The sequence below is a fragment of the Sciurus carolinensis genome, chromosome 5 (assembly GCF_902686445.1).
Source record: "Sciurus carolinensis chromosome 5, mSciCar1.2, whole genome shotgun sequence".
Lineage (NCBI taxonomy): Eukaryota > Metazoa > Chordata > Mammalia > Rodentia > Sciuridae > Sciurus > Sciurus carolinensis.
In genome coordinates this window covers 128,204,220-128,225,993 of record NC_062217.1, presented here as the reverse complement: position 1 = coordinate 128,225,993, position 21,774 = coordinate 128,204,220, and the positions used below count along the sequence as shown (strand labels likewise).

At 46.5% G+C, this 21,774-nt stretch overlaps 1 protein-coding gene across 27 annotated transcripts in view; it reads left to right on the top strand.

Moving 5' to 3' along the window:
* The first annotated feature begins 18,445 nt into the window (after positions 1-18,445).
* Kcnma1 (potassium calcium-activated channel subfamily M alpha 1) overlaps positions 18,446-21,774 on the top strand; it is a 723,575-nt gene continuing 720,246 nt past the window's right edge. For 6 of the 27 annotated variants that reach the window (XM_047552148.1, XM_047552147.1, XM_047552146.1 and 3 more), the window contains exon 1: positions 18,447-19,647. In XM_047552148.1, the coding sequence (XP_047408104.1) occupies positions 19,288-19,647 (360 nt within the window). In that variant the 5' untranslated portion in view covers positions 18,447-19,287. Of the gene's footprint in view, positions 19,648-21,774 lie in introns of all 27 variants that reach the window. The other 21 variants (XM_047552142.1, XM_047552141.1, XM_047552160.1 and 18 more) reach the window with 5 other exon arrangements.

Below are 21,774 nucleotides of genomic sequence, written 5' to 3'. Positions count from 1 at the left end.
CCAGCCACGTTACCCTCCAGAAACCTCCACCTGTTCAGCAACGTGGAAGCTCTCTGACCAGAAAGCTTCATTACATAGATATGGTTGATTGGATCATTGGTCCCTGGTGATCAACCCACCCTTCAGCCCCTCTTCCCTCCCTGGGGGACAAGAGGAGGTAGAGCTGAAAGTCCCAATTCTATAATCACAAGACTGGTCCCCCTGGCAACAAGCTCCCATTATGAGGCCTTCTAGGAGGTCTCAGCCACCTGTCATCTGAATAGGATTCAGTTTGGAGAGCTAAGGTTTAGGAGCTGTGTGCCAGGAAGCCACTATGAAGATCGAAAATATATGTATGTATGTATATATTTCTTAATATAAATTTCATTCTCTTGGTAACACATGTTATGATGGGGTGGGGGCACTTTGAAAAATTCCTGAAACTAGACAATCTATCTGACCATCTCCATGGAGTGTTCATCAGAAGCTGTAGAAGCACTAACTCCACGCAGGTCTCAGAGGCAACTCCGGCCATGGCTGTCGGGGAAGCCCAGAGGCTCCTGTGTTCGTGACCCATTTGCTGGTGGTGGTTCTTATTGGCTGCTGCAATAGGTGGTTTCTCCAGATATTTCTAGAGTTGAGAGGCCTCTGGAAAGATATGATTACACCTGGAACTTCTTACTCTCCAGAGAAATATTCCTGGCATTGAGGAAGAATTTGCCAATCCTGGAGGATTGTATTTGATCTCAGGTGGCACTTGATAGCAGCTCCAGATTCTCTTTCCTGTGTCCCACCTTGGACTAAGCAGGTCAACCAAATTCTGTGAACACCCTGGATTACCAGCTGCTCCCTGGAATGGCTGTGCCAGTGGTCCCCGCTGTGATCCTCAGGTTACTTTTATCTGGGGCCAGGTACACAGAGCCCTGTTCAATAAGCACAAATGACACATGAACACAGATATCGAGGTGTGCCAAGAATCTATCTGTTCTTTGCCTGTAGAGAGGCAAGTCTGTCCCCTTCTTTTCTCTTGATGATATGGTGCAGTTCCAGTGTCACTGCTTTAACCAGGGCAGAGCCTGATGACAGCAGCCCCAAGGATAGAGGACTATTGGTTTCCCAGGCCAGGCGCCCTCTGCTCCATTCCCACTCTATCCTCTAATGTGAGTTTTCTTGACACTTAGCATTCTAGACCAGCCAATTCTTTGTTGTTGAGGTGCTTTTGTGCATTGAGGATGTTTAGCAGCAACTCTGAAATCTACTTACGGATGCCAGTAGCAGCACATCCTAAGTTGTGACAAACAAAAACATCTGCAGTCATTGCCATATGTCCTTAGTGGGTGATGTGTGTGGGGGGGTGTTGGGTTGGGGGGGTGGCAAAATCACCCTCTTTGAGAACCACTGCTCTAGTGATAGCTACCGGCTTGGAACTCCCATACATGTTGGGTTTCTGCTCTTGTTTCTACCACCAGGGCTGCTTCCTTCCTGCCCCAGTTCTTTGTAGAACATTCCTATATTCCTTTCACTGAGGCTTTCTCTCCTGGAAACCTTCCCTTATTTTCCCCTCCTGCCTTAATGCCGACTATGTTGGTAGGAAGTCATAGCTTATGCACCTGTTTTGAGCTCCCAGAGACCCAGGACAGGGTCTTTCTCTTGTGAATATCCCTAGGGCTCAACAGAATACCTGGAAAATATTGGACACCCAGATGGTGTTTCTTCATTGCCAATGAACCAGATCTATGTAGCCAAGAGCAAACTATGGGATATATGCTCTTTGGAGGGGTGGCATGCATGCCCTGGCCACCTAAGATGGTCACATGTCAATTGGTCCCAGTCTTTTTGAGTTATTAAATAGCCTATGCTAACATTTCTTGGGAATATAAGGTCTACTCTACTCTCAGCAAGGCAGTTCTTGACCCCCAGGGATACATGGATATTCCTTTTACAAGGTTGCTATATGTTTTGTGTGTATGTGCAAAGTGGAATGGATTCCCCTCTTCCCTGGGGGTGGAGGCCCATAAGTTCTTTCAATTTTTCATTTTCTTTATCCATTCATCCATTGATGGACACCTAAGCTGGTTCTGTGATTTGGTTACTGTGAATTGTGCTGCTATAGTAAACATGGATATACATGTATCACAATAGTATGCTGACTTTAATTCTTTAGGATAAACACCCAGGAGTGGTATACCTGAGTCATATGGTGTTTCCATGCCTAGTATTTTGAGGAACCTCCATACTGATTTCCACAGTGGTTGTACTAATTTATAATCCCGACAAAGTAAAATTGTTCCTTTTTCTCTACATCCTCTCCAGCATTTACCATTGTTTGTATTCTTGATGACTATCATTCTGACTGGAGTGAGGAAATCTTAGTATACTTTTGATTTGAATTTCCCTAATTACTAATGATATTGAACATTTTTTCATTTATTTGTTGGCCACTTGTATTACTTCTTTTGAGAAGTGTCTGTTTAGTTCATTTGCCCATTTATTAATTTGGTTATTTGCTCTTTTAGTGTTAAGCTTTATTTTCATTTCTTCTAATTATACATGACAGAAGAATGCATTTTGATGTAAAGTACATAAATGTATTTATTCTTCTGATTGTACATGATGTAGAGTTACACAGGTCATGTAATCATATATGCACATAGGGTAATAATATTGGATTCATTCTACTATCCTTCCTACGCCCATACCTTCTCCCCTCCCTTCACTCCCCTCTGTCTAATCCAAAGTACCACTAGTCTTCCCTAGAGCTCCCCGAGTTGTGAATTTGCATCCACATATCAGAGAAAACATTTAGTCTTTAGTTCTCTGGGATTGGCTTATTTCACTTAGCATGATATTCTCCAGATCAACTTATTTCACTTACCATGATATTCTCCAGATCAACTGTTTACCAGCAAAAGCCATAATTTCATTCTTCTCTAAGGCTGGGTAATATTCCATTGTGTACATGTACCATATTTTCTTTATCCGTGCATCTGTTGGAGGGCATCTAGTTTGGTTCCCTAACTCAGTTATTGTGAATTGAGTTGCTATGAAATTGATGTGGCCACATAGATATTGTATGCTGATTTTAAGTCCTTTGGGTATATGCTGAGGAGTGGGATGACTGGGTCAAATGGTGGTTCCATTCCAAGTTTTCTGAGGAATCTCCATACTGCTTTCCATAGTGGTTGCACCTATTTGCAGTCCCACCAGCAATGTATGAATGTACCCTTTCCCCACATCCTCGCCAACATTTGTTGTTACTTGCATTCTTCATAATTGCCATTCTGACTGGAGTGAGATGAAATCTTAGAGGAGTTTTGATTTGCATTTCTCTAATTGCTAGAGATGGTGAACATTTTTTCATATATTTGTTGATCAATTGTATTTCTTCTTCTGTGAAGTGTCTGTTCAGATCCTTAGCCCATTTATTAATTGGGTTTTTTTTTATGTTAAGTTTTTTGAGTTCTTTACATATCCTGGAGGTTAATGCTGTATCTGAGGTGCATGTGGTAAAGATTTTCTCCCAGCTTTTTGAGTTCTTTATATATTCTATATATTAACCCTCTCTCAGTAAAGTAGCTAATATAAAGATTTTTTTCCCATTCTATAGGTTCAGTCTTCACATTCTTAATTGTTTTCTTTACTGTGCACAAACTTTTAATTAGATGCCATCCCATTTATTAATACTTGGCATTGAGTTTTAGGGGTGTTATCCATAAAGTCTTTGCCTGTGCCTGTATGTTGGAGTATTGACCCTATGTTTTTTTCTAGGAGTTGTATTCTTGGTCTGATTTTGTGTTGATTTTTTGTCCAGTGGGAGAGATAAAAGTCTAGCCTCATTCTTCTACTTATGGATAACAATTTTCTCTAGCACCATTTGTTAAAAAGGTAGAGGGAAGTGAAGGGAAGGGAGGGTGTATGAGAGTATGAAGGGCAGTAGAATGAATCAGATATTATCACCCTATATACACATATGACTTCACAACTGTATGATTCTACATCACGTACAACCAGAAGAATGAGAAATTATATTCCATTTATGTATGATCTGAAAAAAAGACTCTTTTCTCCAATGTATATTCTGGCACCTTTGCAATGATCAGATGACTATATCTGTGTAGGTTTGTCTGTGTCTTCTATTCTGTATCATTGGTCTCTGTATCTGGTTTTATGCCAATACCATGCGGTTTTCATCACTATAGCTCTGTAGTATAATTTGAAGTCAGGTATTGTGATACCTCCAGCAGTGTATTTTTGGCTTACAATTGCTTTGGCTGTTCTGGGTCTTTTATTATCCCACATGAATTTTAGGACTGTTTTTTTCTAGTTCTATGAAGAATGTCATTTGTAGTTTGATTTGAGTGCTTTCAATCTGTCTTTTACTTTTGATAATATTTCCATTTTAGCAATATTAATTCTACTTATTCATGAATGTGGGAGGTTTTTCCATCTTCCTGTGTCTTCAATTTCTTTCTTCAATGTTCTGTAGTTTTCATTGTAGAGGTATTTTACCTCCTTGGTTAGATTTATTTCTAGGCTTTTTTTTTAGGCTATTCCCAATTTCTTTCTCAGATAATTCATTATGTACATAGGAAAGCTATTGATTTTTGTACGTTGAATCTTTACCTGCTATTTTGCTGAATTTCCTTATGAGCTCTAGCAGTCCTTTGATAGAGCTTTTTGGATCTTCTAAGTATAGGATCATATCATCTACAAACAGTGATCATTTAACTTCTTCCTTTCCTATTGTTATCCTTTTCTTGCCTAATTATTCTGACTAGCATTTCTAGTGCTATATTAAATAGATGTGGGCTACTGGGGTTGTAGCTCAGTGGTGGAGCACTTGCCTTGCATGTATGAGGCACTGGGTTCTATCCTTAGCACTGCATAAAAATCAATAAGTAAAATAAAGGTATTGGGCCATCTACAACTAAAAATAGTTTTAAAAAATAAATAAATAGATGTGGTTAGAGTGGACATCCTTGTCTTATTCCAGGTTTTAAAGGAAATGCTTTCAGTTTTTCCCAATTCACTGTGAATTTGACTTTGTTTTTTTTTTTTTTTCTTATATATCCTTAATGATGCTGGGGTAGGTTCCTTTTATCCCTAGTTTCTCCAGTATTTTTATCATGAACAGATGCTGAATTTCGTTGAAGGCTTTCTCTTACATTCATTGAGATAATTAAGTGGATTTTCATCCTTAAATCTATTCTATTTATTGATTTGCATATGTTAAACCATCCTTGCATTCCTGTAATAAAATCAACTTGGTCATGATGTGCAATCTTCTTAATGTGTTGTTGGATATAATCTGCTAATATTTTATTAAGGATTTTTGCATCTAAATTCATCGGAGGTATTGGTTTTAGTTTTATTTCCTTGATGTTTCCTTATTCAGTTTTGATATGAGTGCAATACTGGTTTTATGTAATGAATTTAGAAGCATTCCTCCTCTTTCTATTTTGTGGAATAATTTGAGGAGCATTGGCATCAGTCATTCCTTAAAGGCCTGATAGTATTCAGGTAAGAACACATGGACTGATCCTGGACTTTTCTTTGTTAGAAGATTTTTTTTTTATTATTACTACTGCTTCTATCTCATTGCTATTTATTGGTTTATTTAGATTTTTAATGTCCTCCTAATTCAAATTTGGCATGTTGTATGTACCTAAAAATGTATCCATTTCTTCTAGTTATTCCAATTTATTCAAGTATAAGTTTTTAAAATAGTCCCTAAAGATCCTATGTATTTCTGTGATGTCTGTGGTGGTTTCTCCTCTTTTATCTCTAATTTTATTAATTTGGGTCTTCTCTATTTTTCTTTTGGTTAGTTTGGCTAATTGCTTATCAATCTTGTTTATCTTGTTGAACAATATACTATTTCATTGATCCTTGCATTGCTTCTGTATTTCTCAATTTTATTAATTTTTGCTCTGATTTTAATTATTTCCTTCCTTCTGCAGTTTTTGAATTTGATTTGTTCTTCTCTAGGGTCTCAAGATGCATTATTAGGTTATCTATTTTGGATCTTCCTGATTTTCTTATGTAGACACCCATGGCTACAAACTTTCCTCTTAGAACTGGTTTCACAGTGTACTAGAAGTTTTGGTATGTTGTATCGATATTCTTGTTTGATGCTAAGAATTTTAAAATGTCTCTTCTGATTTCTTCTATCACTTTGATCACTCAGAAGTGTACTTTTAATCTCCATGTACTATGTAATTTCTGTAGGCTTTTTTGAGTATTGACTTATAATTTCATTCCATTGTGATATGACAAGATGCAAGGAGGAACTTTGGGCAGTTCCATGAGCTGCTGAGAAGAAAGTGTATGCAGATGCTGTTGGATAAAATATTCTATAGATGTATGTTAATAAGTCCACCTGATTTATAATATTTTTAAGGTCCACAGAGTCTCTGCTGAGTTTATGTCTGCATTATCTATCTATTGGTGAGAGAAGTGTGTTGAAATCACCTGGTATTATTGTACTGGGATCTGTGTCTTTAATTTGAGTAGAGTCTCTTTTATATAATTAGGTGCACCAATGTTTGGAGCATAAATGTTTACTCTCATTATATCTTCTTGTTGGATTGTTCCCTTTACCAGTATGAAGTGACCTTCTTTGTCTCTTCTGAAAAATTTTACCTTAAATTCTGCTTTGTTTGAAATGAGAATATTTACTCTACTGTTTGTTTTCAGGCTCCATTCACATGGTATATCAATTTCTATCCTTTCACTTTCAGCCTGTAGTTATCTTTGCCTCTAAGGTGAGTCTTTTGCAAACAACCTATAATTAGGTCTTGTTTTTTTAGTCCATGATTATAAAGAAAGGAAGAGAGTGGGAACAGAGCCTATAATCCCAGTAGCCCATGAGGCTGAAGCAGGAGGATCAGGAGTTCAAAGCCAGCCTCAACAACTTAGCAAGACCCTGAGCAATTCAGTGAGACCCTGTCTCCAAATAAAATACAAAAAAGGACTGAGGATGTGGATCAGTGGTTGAGTGCCCCTAGATTCATTCTCCAGTACCAAAAATAATACTAATAATAAAGAAAGAAAGGTGAGAGAAAGAATAGGAATCTTTGGCTATTAGTGGAAGAAAAAAGGAGAGAAAGAAACAAACACAAAGCAAAACAAAACCAAAACCAAAATATTCAAACCAAAAACCCTAACCCTCAAAGACAAGACAAGGAAAAATAATTACATAATACAAATGAGAGAGACAGAGAGAGAGAGAGAGAGAGTGAGAGAGAGAGAGAGAGAGAGAGAGAGAGAGAGAGAGAGAATGTGTATACATATGCAAGTTCAGAAAACAATAAGCATAACAAGAACATAAAAGAAAAGATAAAAGATTTTTAATGAAAAATAGAAGAATCAAAGAATTATCTCCACTGAGGTAATGAGAGTGGATGTGGATCATTACTATGTTCAATTGTCCTTCTAGCCTTTTCTTCTTGTGCTATGTACTGAGAAAGAGAGAGAGCAAGGTCCGGGGTTTGTTTTCCCCTTCCTCTTTGAGCTTCCAGTGGAAGTGGCCTAAAACTCACACTGGTTGAAGTAACTCTCAGCTTCCCCTCTCACCAGTATAAGGCAGAGGAGAATGAGAAGTACTGTCATTTGGAGTTTTGTCTGCACAGACCAGATTGGGCGAAGCTGCTGCAGTGTTCGAAGAGGGGAGTTCCAAGGCATGAGTCTTGGGTCTAACCAAGCCTTGGGGGCTTTGCTAGACAGTATCTGCTCTGGAGAGATTAGATCAGGGTACCCCTAGGTCCTGGCAGATGCCCATCTCTGTTGGGAGCCTGGATCTCAGGAACCTCTCAAGAATTCCCTGGTGGGGCCGGGAAGCCAGTCCTCCATACTCTTGGCTGACATGAGCACAACCTTCCAAGTCTTAGTCCCTGAGTGTATTCACACCTGCCTGTTCAGTTTCCTGACCCTCTTCAGCTGGTCATATGTACCACCAGATTCAAAGGGAAAGCCAGATGGATCCCCCTTTGTTTGTCTGACTCGTATCTTCCTGGGCACAATCTTCTTTGGGTCTGTTTCACTCACTTTCTGCTGGTACTCCCCAGGCTGCAGGTTAGGCCACAGCCCAGGGCAGTAAAGCAATGTCTGCTATGATCTATCAGCTTCTGCAGCAGCAGCTGCAGCATGGCCACCTCAAGATGGCTCTCTCCTCTGCTCCCCGCTGGCCAACTGAGAGGCACAGATCACTTTCAAACACTGGTTCATGGTGTAGCCTCTGGATCAGCAATTTCTAGACACTGTTTCTGCTGAACCTAATCTTATCAGTCCTTGTCTTGGTGATGAGGACGGAAGACACAACAAAAGGGTCCTGCCTAGCCCCCACATCCTCACACACAGCCCAGGCTCCCCTCCAGCCAGAGCAAGCCTGAGGCTTCACAGCACTGGACTGTCCATTTTGGAGGGCTCCCCAGGCCTGAACACCCAGCAGCATCTCAAGCATGCTTTTCTGACCCACATGCACTTCCATGCCCAGGCTGTCCACCAGGTTTCTCTGTGTGATCCTGCCCCTCGGTGGTTGACCAGCTGGCTCCAGTGCACTCCTTCTTGTTCTTTGTTCAGTGCGCCCCAGTTTCTGAGGCTCTAAAACACTCTCACTGTCCAATACTGAATTTTAGTGCAATCCCTCTTTCACTTGCCTTGCTGAGAAACAGCGTTCCTGCTGCTTGAATCCCAAGCCATGAAGCGACTGGAAGTGCAGCCTTCCTCTAACTCACCATCTTCAATCTCCCCGTTTCCTCCGCTTCTGTGCCTTTGAGTCTGTGAGATGTTCACTGTGGTTGAGACCTACGTGCTTGAGACAAGAAAAGCAGCTGGCCTGGGAAGAAGAGAAATGAGCAGGTTCTGGGAAGGGGGTGGGAGGATGGAGAGATCCTTCAGTCGCAGGAGGAAGGACATCGCTGAATGGCAGACCCAGGTGAGTCGAAGAACAGCGTCGTTCCTGGGCTGACACAGAGGAGCAAAGAGAAGACAGTGCTGCAGGGCTGAGACCCGGAGGGGTGACGGAGCTGCCTCACGGTGCATCAGAGCATGCAGGTGCAGAGAGAGCAGGCAGAGGTCGATACAACCATTTTTTCCTGACATGAGAGGCACCATGCTGAGAGGTTTACCCAGATTCTTCCATTTTATCTCCCTAACAGCTCATGGAGGAGGAAGTCTTATTCTCCCTAGGATATGGACGAGGAAGTTGAAATTTGAGAAACTAAGAAACCTAATCCGTACCCCAAAGCCAAAAAAGGAGCAGGGCTGAAATCTGAAGCCACCTCTGTGGACTCCAGAGCAGGCTTGTGCAGCCATGAACCAGCGCTCCACTGAGTTCTAAAGTGAAGTATTTCAGTGCATGTGGCAGCTCCTCCCAGGGACCCCTCCTGGAGCGGGGAGAGCTGCTGTGGTCGGGAAGACCCTGTTTATTGAAACTGCCAATAGCATGAAGCAACTGACACATAGTGGGTGTTTCACAACTATGTACCTAATAAGTAAGTGATAGCTTTCCCTTTTAGAACTGAGCCTGAGTCCTGGAGAGCACAACAGACCTGTGACAGCAAGGGGCTCTCCTCCTTCCTCTTCCCTTGACTTTAAGGCCCTGCTCACTCAGCTGGAGAGACTAGTGTCCTTGTCACTTTCCTCGGCAAGGATGCAGGGTGGTGGGACACTTGTGTGACGGCTGCACTGCAGGGAGGCACTGCCTGGCCCCCTGCAGGCCCTTTGTCTGGACAGTCATTTCTAGACACTGTTTCTGCTGAACCTAATCTTATCAGTCCTTGTCTTGGTGATGAGGACGGAAGACACAATGAAGGGGTCCTGCCTAGCCCCCACATCCTAACACACAGCCCAGGCTCCCCTCCAGTCAGAGCAAGCCTGAGGCTTCATAGCACTGGACTGTCCATGTTGGAGGGCTCCCCAGGCCTGAGCACTGGGCACCTCAAGCATTCATCCTCGGGGAAAGGAGGCAGCCTGGAGTGAGTGTGCGTCTCATCTGCCAGGAACTTGCCACCAAGAGTCCGTGCCTGCTCTTTACAGGAGATTTACATGTTTCTTACAGGTGAAGCTGTGGAGCCCCGGCTTGGTTACAGCAGGAAGGCATCGGTGTTGACCCGGGAAGTCTGGCAGCCAGGGAAGCAACAGCTGGCCGTCGTGTCCTGCCTCTGTTCTGCTTCTGGAGTCTTCCCCGGTCTCACTTTCTGCTCCTCGGTCTCTGTCCTTTCCCTGTTCGTGTCTTTCCTGCCTCTCTTCCTCTGCTTTCCCACTTCCTCTCCAGGCCTCACGCTTGTGTTTCTGTGATCCTTCCTGATTCCAGGGGCTCAGCACAGCCCCCATCCCTGCCACTCACCCCTATCAGCCTCCTTGCTGCCTGGAGAAGGTCCAGGTTGGCCAGTCCCAGGTCCCATCCCATCAAAGTCCCCCCTTAGCCTCAGGTTCCAGCGAGAGGCAGAGCAGCCAGCTGCCAGAGGCACCTGCTGAGGTGGAGCCTCTGCTGGAGGCATTTCCAGGGTCCCTGGGTGCCTGGCTCTGCAGGGTGTGCGGAGGCCCACAGGCCTGGCACTGAGCTCCCTGCATGCCAGTCATCAACCCAGGGATGGGGATCTCCTTCTGACTCAAAGCTTGGGTTCACCTGGAGGGGGGCCCCTTTGGGAAAAGGCCCCTTGAGCCTCAGAGACCCAGATTAGCATTTCAAAGAAAGGTCAACAAGAAAGGATTTTAGAGACCTGCTGGGAGCAGAAAAGAAAATGGTAAGGAAAGTTCACCTGCCCCAGGCCCCAGTGGGCCCATCTGCTGACCAGGTGGTATTCCAGAGGGCAGCAAGGGTACCCCAGGAGGAGTCCAGCTTCAGCTCAATCACAAAGAGGCTTTGGACAGGTTATTTGACATCCACAAATCTTACTTCCCTTACTGTGAAAAGAAAAAATCAGGCAAAAGACTCACTAGCTTGGCTTCCTCTCTAGAATTACAGTGACCTGGGGGTGTGAAGGGAGGGGTTAGACACCTAGGTGTCCACTGAGCATGCTGTCCACTGGCCCCGTGGAAAGCGTGGAAACAAATCCCAGCTCCCTGTGTGACTTTGGATGAGGTCCCTCCTTAACTTGCCTGAGCCTCAGTTCCCTCATCTGTGTAGTGGGTGTAATGCTTAATGGGATCCTTTAAAAATTAAACCAAGAAGGAAAACACAGCATTTTCCAAACATCAGTGTATGACTGATGATTTTGGCTTCTGCTCTGAAGCTGGTGCTCAGTGAGGAAGTTGTGTCCCGTGCCAGGGTCTCTGGAATCTGATGGCCAGGTGTGACTGTCTCACTCTAAAGCACTCGCCCATTTCTCTTTCGAGCACAGTTACAGGCCTGTAACTGGCCTGTAACTGGCAACACCAATGTCCCTTCTAGCAGCGCTGCTTTCATTCATCATGTTAATGATTGCTTTCTATTTATTTGTTTATTTTTATTCCATTTATTTTTATCTGTTTATCTTCTATTTATGGCAGTGATGGTTGTCCATGAATCTAGTTTTTACAGAATTTCCTTTTGAAGTAAATTCAAGTAAATGAAGGGAGTGATCTGAAAACCAATATTTAGTAAGTGTTTTGGTTTTAGGTGTGAGGTATCCCTCCAAATGAGGAATGGTTAGAGGTGAAATGATTAGCTTATGAGAGCTTTACTATCAGTGATACAAATCAACTATGTGGTAACCAGTGGCAGGTAGGGTGTGGTTGGAGGTCACTCGGGGTGTGCCTTTGGGATTTATATTTTATCCACGGTGAACAGAGTTCTCTGCTTTCTAGTCGCCATAGCCTGAGCAGCTTTCCTCTGCCACACATTTCTCAGATGCTCTGCCTCACTTTGGGCCCAAAGGTATGGAGTGGGCCAACAGTGGACTGAAACTCTGAAGTAGTGAACCCCAATAAAAGTTTCCTCTTCTTAAGTTGTTCTTGGGCCTTTTGATCACATCAATGAAAAGCTCATTAAGACAGTAAGTAACCTGAAAGTCAGCCTGATGACAAGGCCAGAATTACGATGGCCATCTAAGCATTGGGGAACCTTCACGTTGTATCTGGGAACTGTGAAGTGCCCACTGTGGTCTCTGACCTCTTCTGTCATGATGGCCGCTGCCCTGGAAGGAAGGGCTTGCTTGGCTTCTGTGCCCTTTCTTTGCCTGTCATCTCCACTCCCAGGAAGTGCTGGCTCCTCCGGCCTTCATGGAAGACCCCAGAAAGAGAGAGCAGAGACCCCACTGGGCAGCGTGTGTACATGATAAATTCTATTGAGACTTTAGATTGGTTCTGACCTGAATGGTCTCCCCATCAAATTTAATGGAAAGTCATTTCAGGGTCCCCCCTGGGTTTCTGAACCATTGAATTTCTGCACTAATGATAAAGGGACTGGAATTCCCATCTGAGCCAGTGTACTTTAGGCAGAGTATGTATCGCCTTCCGAAATAAACACTGCTTATGTATACCAACGCATCTGTCTCAGTACAGCCTTAGCACAGGGATCCTGATAGAAGAACCAGGAGCCAGTCAAAGAAAAAGCTTTACACCTGTGGCCGTTCATCACCCAGGAGTTCCCAGGCCTGCTGGGGCAGTCTCTGGGTTACTTTGCTCTAATAACTTGCACTTTTGTGATAAGGAGAGAACCAAATGAGATTTATAGATGACCAAAAGGAAATTTTGCCTGGTTTCTATGTGGCTTAGCACCCGGCTGAAAAGGCACTTAGCTCCAGTGTCCCAGTACCCATGAGGGCTGGTCTGAAAGCCAGGGTTCACCGCTGTGTTTGTCCTTGCTAGAATGGCCCAGAGGAAAGCAGCATCACCTCCACCTGCAGCTCTCCTTCTGGGTTAGTAGTATCGGTACACAATGTCTGCTGGAAAGATTCCCCTGGGAGTAGACTCAAGGATTCCACTTTTGGCCAAGGCAAGACTTCACCTCTCCTTCCCGTCCTCACATGGCATTCCTAGCATGGTGTTTCCTATCTATCGGCGTTCTGCAGAAATCACGGCAGTCCCCTTCCATAAAGACATTTAATGAACTTTCTCTTGAACTCAGGCCAGTTTATTGGTATGTATAAACCAACCCCTAAAGGGGTTTAGGGCTTATTTTTCTGCAACTCCCAGGACAGAGCTGGATTGAGTTTCTGTTTTGTTTTGTTGTTTGGTTTGTCTTTGCAAAAGCATAGCAAAAGCAATACCACGGCTTATCATCTTCTGGAAATGTTAAATTATAAACCCATCTTTGGGAAGCAGGAAACTCAGCTACTAAGATACTGAAGCTAAAGAAGGGCTACAACTGCAAGGCAGGAGTTTGTCAGTGTGAAACGCAGGGGTTTTGCTCTGGATAACACTGTGACAAAGGAGACAGAGTGCGAGTCAGAATTGGAAGCAAATGAAGTCCCCAGAGATGTCTGTCTTCTTGACTTCTCTCCTTATGCCCTAGAGGATTCCTAAGCAGGAAGGATGCGCCCGGCACTCTTCTTATTTGCAAACATTGCTAAAATCACTGGGCAGAGGCAGCTACTAGGTTGCCTTCAAGTTCCTGTTTATCATGGAAGTGAAAGGTAATCTAGTCAGAGTCCCAGACATTTGTTTGGTCTGTATTGATCCAGCCATGGATGCCATTTTGGGGAATTTTCCTGTAAATGCATATCTTGTCAGGTAAGAGGGACTATGGTTGAGGACAATATGGTGAGGCCACAGGACTGTTTTCTCCAGAGGCACTGGCTTTTGTGAGAAAAGAAAGACATATTTTGTAAGTACAATGGCCAGGCTCAACAATTCTTCACTGGGCAATGGCAAGGGTGGGTCAGTGGTGAGGGTGGGACTGGGAAGTTCCCAGAGCCAGACTGACTCCACTGCACCTGTCCTCACACCTGCTCTCCCTAGATGGCAGAGGCTGGGGCCAGGAAGGAAAAATGTCAGTCAAAATCTTTTGGATAGATTTTCAACTACTATAAGCCACTTGCACATGGTTGGAGAACTCATTTAAAAATATATCAAATTTTGCAATAATCCAAATGTCAGCAATATGCCACTTGTTGGAATATTATTCAATTATTTTTTAAAATAGTATTTCCATGATATTTAATAACAAAGAGGAAATTCTTGCAACTTAATGTTAGGGGGATAAATGCTGAATGTTCAATCTAATCTTAATTTTGCAAATACACATCAAGAGAGAAAGTGTGAAAGCGATATATAAAAATGTTGAGAGGTATGAGTGGGTGGTAGGATACCAGGTGGCTTCTATATTCTTTTATGAAACTTTTATGTTCCAAATTCCTTACAGTAGGTGTGAGTTAGTCTTATAAGCAGAAATAAATATGAAAAACAAACCTCTCAAAGCCTATTCTCTGCTTCTCTCCATCTCAGGAACCAGGGTTCCCTTTTGACACTCAGAGACCTGGGGACCTAGTTTTGAGTGTTAGGCCACTGAAGTCTGGCTCCTTCATTATAAATCGCAAAGACACAAATTCTTCCAGAGGTAGCAGATTCTCCTGTCATGTCAAGTAATACACAGATCTAAGCCTCAGTTTCCTTATAAACAGGTGTAAAGTGGGAGAATAGCTACTGCCCTTTATTATATCACAAAGGGACCGGGAAGACTAATGGAGGTAAGAAAGGGGGGTACTGTTAACTGCTTGGAAGGGAACACAATGCTAGATGAAGTGGGGGTGGAGACATCAGTAATAATTATAGCTAAGACCTGACACCAAACCTGGTAACAATACAAACCTCATTCTCTACCTTCATCCCAACAGTTTATCTGCTGGTAGATCTGGTAACCGAGTGATTAATATTATGGCAGTGATCATTTTCCCTACATTTTTTCATTATTTTTTATGTAGCCCAAGTGACATTTTGAAATCTATAAATTGTAAAATGGTTAAATAAAGCTAACACATGCATTTTCATGCATGCTTATTGCTTATTTGTGGTGAGAAAACCTAGCATCTATTCTCTTTCATGTATACATTTTGATTAATTGTAGTCACCATGTTACACAATTGCTCTCTTGAACTTATTGCTAACTAAAAATTTGTATCCCTTCTACTATTGTTGCCCCAAACTGTGCACCTCATGCCCATGAATACACTTTCTTTTTAAAGTTGGATTTTCCTCCTTGGAATTTTCATACCTCAAATTTCAGACAAATTTCATACCTCAAATTTCCCTGTTCAGATTTGGAATAAGTCCCCTTTTGGACAATGACCAAATAGTGATATGCTAGGAAAAGCCACAAGAGGGCGCTACATCACTTAAAGAGTCACCACCTGGCTTCTCAAGAGCAGAAGCAGGAGAGATTAGTGTCAGAGTACTGGAACTGGGTCCAGACTGGGGAAAAATAAAATCCAGGACATAATAATTGTGATCTTGAGTCAACAGTTAGTTAGGTAAACAAACGTCCTCTTTGGCTTTTAATCACTCCACTTTTTTAGTCTGTATGTTTAAGCACTTATTTTATTTCCTTTAAGTCAGGGTTGTTCAGATTAGAATACTTAAGAAAATTGAAACCTCTGGTTTGCTAAGAAAGCTACCACAGACACAAGTGTAGGTTGTAAAGAGGCTGCCCTCCTCCCTGGGAGGCTTTTTAATGTATTTAGAAACAAATGAATGGCCCAAATTGTTTTTAGAACACAGAAGTTTCCACTTGTGTTTAGCTTTGGTTCTTATACAATGGCACTCAGTTCCCAGCCTGGGACACACCCACAGTGGGTAAAGATGCACCGGGGCTGTTTGCAGGTGCTTCTCTGTACTCCTTCCATTGCCCAGGGCATCCAGGGAGTGGGAAGACAAGAAGTGGCCATGGTGACAGGGTCAGAGACCCCCTGCAGGATGGAGGAGCTCTGCTGTGCCTGGAGTCTCCACAGCCTGACTGTCCTTGGGGCCCTCTGGGTGCAGGATCAAGGTTAGAGCAGAGCAGAGGCAATGTGTCACCCTGCCTCCATCCTCATCCCAGCTGAGGGGCCTGTGGGATGCAGAACAGCAAAGTGGGGAGAGGGACCCACAATCCCACCTCCACACATCTCCTGCAGAGCAGGCTGCGTGCGCGCAATGGGAGTCTGGGTGTGGGGTCAGAAGCTCTGTCTGAACCTGTCCACCTTTTCAGGGCATAGTAATCACAACCAAAATCTGTATCATGTTTTCCTTTTCATCCTTGTAAGTAACGCTGTGAGGGAGGCAGCACAGTCCCTGTTTGTATTCCAGTTCTGCAAATGAGGGAGCAAGACAAATGCAAAATGCCTAAGGTTCCTTTGACGTTTGAGGATCTAGGCAGACCCTCTTCCTAAGCTGGTAAGACCAGTTGCCATGTTCTCTGAACATGGCAGAAAAGATTTTGGACAGAATGGAAGTGGCTGGACAGAGCTGGGCAAATGCCTGATGTCACCTCTTCCCAGTGAAGGGTAGCGTTCTTTTTCAACACCCACCAGGCAGGCCATTCAGGGAGGTGGCGAGGGGCGGGGATTGTGGGAACAGAGGACACTGATTTTGACAGTAAACCTCTCTCACAAATCCCAACTCCACCAAGGTTTTGGATAATGCGGAAGTTGCTAAAAGCTTCAATCAGCAAAGGTGTGGGCTATGGAGAAAGCTGAAGATGGTATCTGAGGGGACTTCCAGCATCATCTCAAAGGATACTGAGGTGACAAGGGTGGTGATGGGGCAAGAGAGAGGAATAGAAGATCAGTAGCCTCTCGCTGACAGTCCAGTGGCTGGCACTTTACAGGGATCTAGGTTTTCAGGGTGGTGCAGGAAGACCCTAGGGAGAGTTGTTAGTTTGCAGATCAATTTTTGTGAGTGAGGAAATCCATTCTGGAGGTTTCGTACTTTACTGGGGAGAAAGTCCTATCCTCTGCTTCTCTTTTTATATCACAGGGATCTTATTTTAAAATTTCAAATCTTGGACTTGAGTTAAGGAAACTCCTTAACTTTCTTTGCACATGCTGAGGCACAAAGACAGCGAAGTGTGGCCATTTAAAAAGCTAATAAATAAAGCAACCTCAGTGCTGCAGTCACCTGGAGCCTCCCACAGCGCTCCTAAGGCCAACTCCCCCAGTGCAGGACTGGAAAAGACCCAGGACTTTTCATGCCTGGGACTGATATGTCAGAGTGATTGCAGAACCCAAAGGACAAGGCTGGAGTCACCAAGAAATGACAAAAGGGAAGCTTAGACAAGTTCACCTTCTGGAAATACTACCTGCAGCTCTTTTACATACTGCTCTTCAAATACCAAATAGGAACTCTCGCCACATTCCATTTTCCCCTTTGATTTTGGCCTCTAATAGATGTGTACCTGGAACCCAGTGAAGGTATTTTGAATCAACCAGAAGCTTTAGGCATCTCCTTCAGTCTCTGCCCAGCTTGGCCTTGCCTGGCCTCTGCATCCTGAGGCCTTCAAGGGCGAGGACAGGACTGACCCTGAGTCAGGCAGAGACAGCTGTACAGTTAAGGTGGATAACTGGGGCCTCTACCACAGGAAGAACTGAAGGTAACCTGAGAATTCCAATTAGGCTTAAACTAATGAGCTGGAAACTTCGGGGAAATCACTGTGGGCAATGAGGGGAGAGTGTGATCATCTTTGTTTTAATTAGTACTGGAAAAACTTGTGGTCCAGCAGGTAGCTGGAGGAACGATAGTGTCCAGAGGGAGCAAAGCTTGTGAGAACATCAATAGGGGAATTCCTCTGGTGGCTGGGGATGGGAGCTGCTGAACAAACCTGGACCCCTTTAATTGAGGAGGAAGAAAGACCCTATGGGGGGAAAGGCGAGCTTGAATGAAGCCAGGTATATCCCTTTCCCAGCTGGAGTCCGAGATTCAATAAAAGGGGGGCGACCATTTGAGGAACCCTGTTGTCCATAGGGGCCTGCACCATGCTTGGGGTTGGTCTTGGCAACCATCTCTTAGGCGCCTCTGTTGCTCAAAAAGGTAAAGGGAGAAAAACCACCTGCTGCTGTCAGAGGCCACAGACTGTAGATTTACAGATGGCCCCACCCTTTGGCCACACGCAGGTCATTGGGGCACGTAGGAAGCTAGGAGAAAAGCGAAATATGGGTTCGTAGATGCCATGTATCCTAGGGCAGAAATTTCCTCACTCTGGAAGCCTGATGATCTTGGGGGCATTGGGTCTGTGGGATCAAATTGACAGTTGACCACACTTCCCTCCCCATTGAGGGCTCATTTGGGAAAAAAAACCAAACCAAACCAAACCAAACCAAACCAAACAGTGTGGTCTTGGAACCTTGTCTCTCTCCCCAGGGCCCACCCCCTCACCCCCCCCGCCACAGCGCTCGGCGGGGGTGTGCGTGTGCATTTTGGAGAGAGGTGCCGAGTTAGTCTGGACTGGGTGCGCTCTACCCTGCGTGTTGGGGTGGTCAGAGGCACGTGTCGGTCCACCGCGAAGGGGCCTGTCTGCCTTTGCCCAGCTCCAAGCTCAGGCGAGCAGCGCGCTGAGCCTCCTCCCCTCCCGCTTCGGGCGGCCTGAGCCCGCGCCCGCTCCAGTTGCTGCAGCTGCCACTGCTGGCGGCTGCGGGGAGCGCGGGGCGCGCGCCGAAGAGGATCGGGCAGCGAGGACGGTGACGAGGAGGAGCCCGGAGGAGGCAAGAAGGAAGAACGAGCGGAGGCCGAGGAGGCTCAGCGGCTTGGAGATACGACTCGGGGTCCAGGGAGCATGGGCTAGCAGGAGGCGGCGGCCCGGCGCGCACAGGGGCGGCAATTGGGAGCCAAGCGCAGCCGGGGGAAGCAGGCTGGCGTAGGGGCGCCGGGGGCCGGTTCTACATTATTAACGAGGTGCCGCCTAATAAGCCAAGAGCGGCTCGTTAGCCGCGCGGGAGACGTGCGGGGAGGGGGTTCCCGGCCGCAGCGCAGCGCACACGCTTGGCGCACGGCGGGCGGCGCGGCGCCCAGGGCACCCGGGCCTGCGCGCAGAGCCCGGGCGGGCCCCGGGGCGGCGCAGACCCCGGGCGCGGGCGGCCCGCGGCGCCCCCTGGCTCTGGGCGCTCGGGCCAGCGCAGCCCCGGGCAAGCGGGGCGCGGGCCGGGGAGGGGGAGCCGCCCGCGCGCTCCATCCCCTCCCCCCGGGCGGGCCGGCGGCGGGGGAGGGCGGGCGCGGCGGCTGGCTGTATATATCTCCGCGCACCCCGCCAGGTCGCGCACAGCGCCCCGAGCCCAGGCGCTTCCCCGCCCCCCTCCCCGCGCTCGGCGGCGGCAGCGGTAGCAATAGCAGCAACATGGCTGTTGATGGGTGTTCGGGGTGGCGCTGGCGGCGGGAGGAGCTCCCCCGAGCCCCTGCGCCGGCCGCCCGTTGCTAGCTATGGCAAATGGTGGCGGCGGCGGCAGCAGCAGCGGCGGCGGCGGCGGCGGAGGCAGCGGTCTTAGAATGAGTAGCAATATCCACGCGAACCATCTCAGCCTAGACGCGTCCTCCTCCTCCTCCTCCTCTTCTTCCTCCTCCTCCTCTTCCTCCTCGTCCTCGGTCCACGAGCCCAAGATGGATGCGCTCATCATCCCAGTGACCATGGAGGTGCCGTGCGACAGCCGGGGCCAACGCATGTGGTGGGCTTTCCTGGCCTCCTCCATGGTGACTTTCTTCGGTGGCCTCTTCATCATCTTGCTCTGGCGGACGCTCAAGTACCTGTGGACCGTTTGCTGCCACTGCGGGGGCAAGACCAAGGTAAGCGCGCCCTGGGCGCCCGCCCCCTGCGCCAGCCCCGCCGCTGCTCCGCGTCCGCTGCAACCCACCTCCTCGCTCCGCAGGGCGCAGTGCCTCCCTCCAACCGTGTCTGATTTCCCTTCCTCGCCTTCTCTTCCCATATCCGTCCCTGTGCCCTCGGATCCTAGCAGCGGGCGGCACGCTGTGGGGTTAGGAGTTGTCCGCAACCGGTGCGCTCCGGGACGCGGACGCCCGATCCTTTCCCTTGTTTATTATAGGGTTGCAGGCGGCTGCGACCGGGGCCAGGATGGGGGACGCGACTCTCGGGTGCAGTGGTGCGGGGTGAGGAGAGCCAGTCCGGTGGGCACGAACGAAGTGGGATTACCGGGTGCGTGTTCTGCTCCGCTCACCTGCCGCGGCGCGGCTGCTTGCGGTGGGCGAGGGGAGCACAGCTGCACTTCAGGATCCTTTTGCGGAGATAAGTTCGTGGGACCCGAAAGAAGGGAAGGTGTCTAGGCTAGGGGGAACTCTTTTGTACTAGGGAATCCCGGGGGGAGGAACATGGCCAGAGGAAGCTGGTACCTGGAGGGGGCAGAGAAAGTTGGGGCAATCCATCCCAGAACTGGAGGCAACCCATAGGGCTGGCACTTTAGGAATGTGGTGAGGTCGCAAATCTGATGTCATCTCCCACTTCAGTCTTTAGATAGTCTTGTAGAACATGTCCACACCCCAAGTTCTTCGGCAGCCCCTGTACTTCTGTTCCCAGGTCACGCACTTTGGGTCCCCGGAAATGCTACCAGCAGCGAAGAGCTGGAGCCCTAGGGCCACCGCCTCAGAGTCGCGGAGGCTGCGGTTTCACGTGGAGCCCCTTCCTGGTGCTCCAGGTGGTTTAGGCTATTCCTGGCACGGACGCCCACCAGGCTCACTACACCTTGGATGTGTGGTTGCTAAGGATGACCGCCTGGTCTGTGGCCGTCCCTAGAGGTGTCTCTCTCCACCACCTGCCACTGGCTGGAGAGAAGAGGGATGGGGCAAAAGATAGTGTTCAATAGAAAACTGCAGAATATAAAAGAAGAATGGGGAAAAGGGACAGACCTACCTTCTCTTTTGAATGACTGCCTTCCTAGATGACTTTACAACACCCCCATTTTTTGGAGGAAGAGGATGTCTAGGGGAACTGTGCAAGACACACACCTTGGAAGAGGATGTCTAGGGGAACTGTGCAAGACACACACCTTGGTCTGTAAATGTCCACACCTTTCCCAGTAAAGTTAATCCCAGGACCCCTCAAACTTCATATGGCACAGCAATTCTTAGCAATCTCCTGGCCACTAAGGACAGAAGGAGGAAAGCCAGGGGCTAGGGTGAAGGCTGACTGTACCAACACAAGGGCGAACCCAAGCGCTGTCTCCGGTCATTAATTATACATCACGTTGGGTGCTGCTGGAGCTCAGCTGTGTTTTGTGGCAGCACATTTGTGTTTTGGAAAATACTGGTGTGTTGGAAGAAGGGAGAAAAATAAAAAGCATTCTCTTCCTTGTCTTCTCCCTTCTCTGCTGGCCTTCAGATGTTGGCTATCCAGCTTTCTTTTGATTACCTTCTGGGTGATAGAGGTCAAGGAGGAAGACCTCCCACCTTTGGAAGAAGCCCTTGGATTAAGCAAAATTCTAAGACCAGTGCTTGAGACGCCCCTGCCTCGCCCACCCCCTAGGAACACACTCATTCACAGAGCCCTCTTAGTCACACAGTCCCTCTCCTCCACCTCCCCCAGAGACTTCAATTCTGGAATTTTTTTTTCCCTCTTTTACTGAGATTCAGCCACTGCCCTTAGGGGAATGATAACTCATTGTTGCTTACTCTACCATATTCTCCAGACAGAGTGATTTGGGTGAACTTTTTAGCAACCTCCTGTTTTTCAGGAAGTGGGCAATTTTGATAGAATGAAAACTTTTCAGTGAGTCAAAATAAGATGTGGTGGTTTTGTGATCCTGGGGTTTTAAACACAGCTTCTAAAATCTTTTTACTCTTGGGAGCACGTAAATGCTACCACAGTGCCTGCCTGTCATGAAATGCTCATCGGATAGTTCATGTAAGGATTCTTTCCTAAGTGATGACCAAGCATAACTTGTGTAATTTTTCATAAGAAAA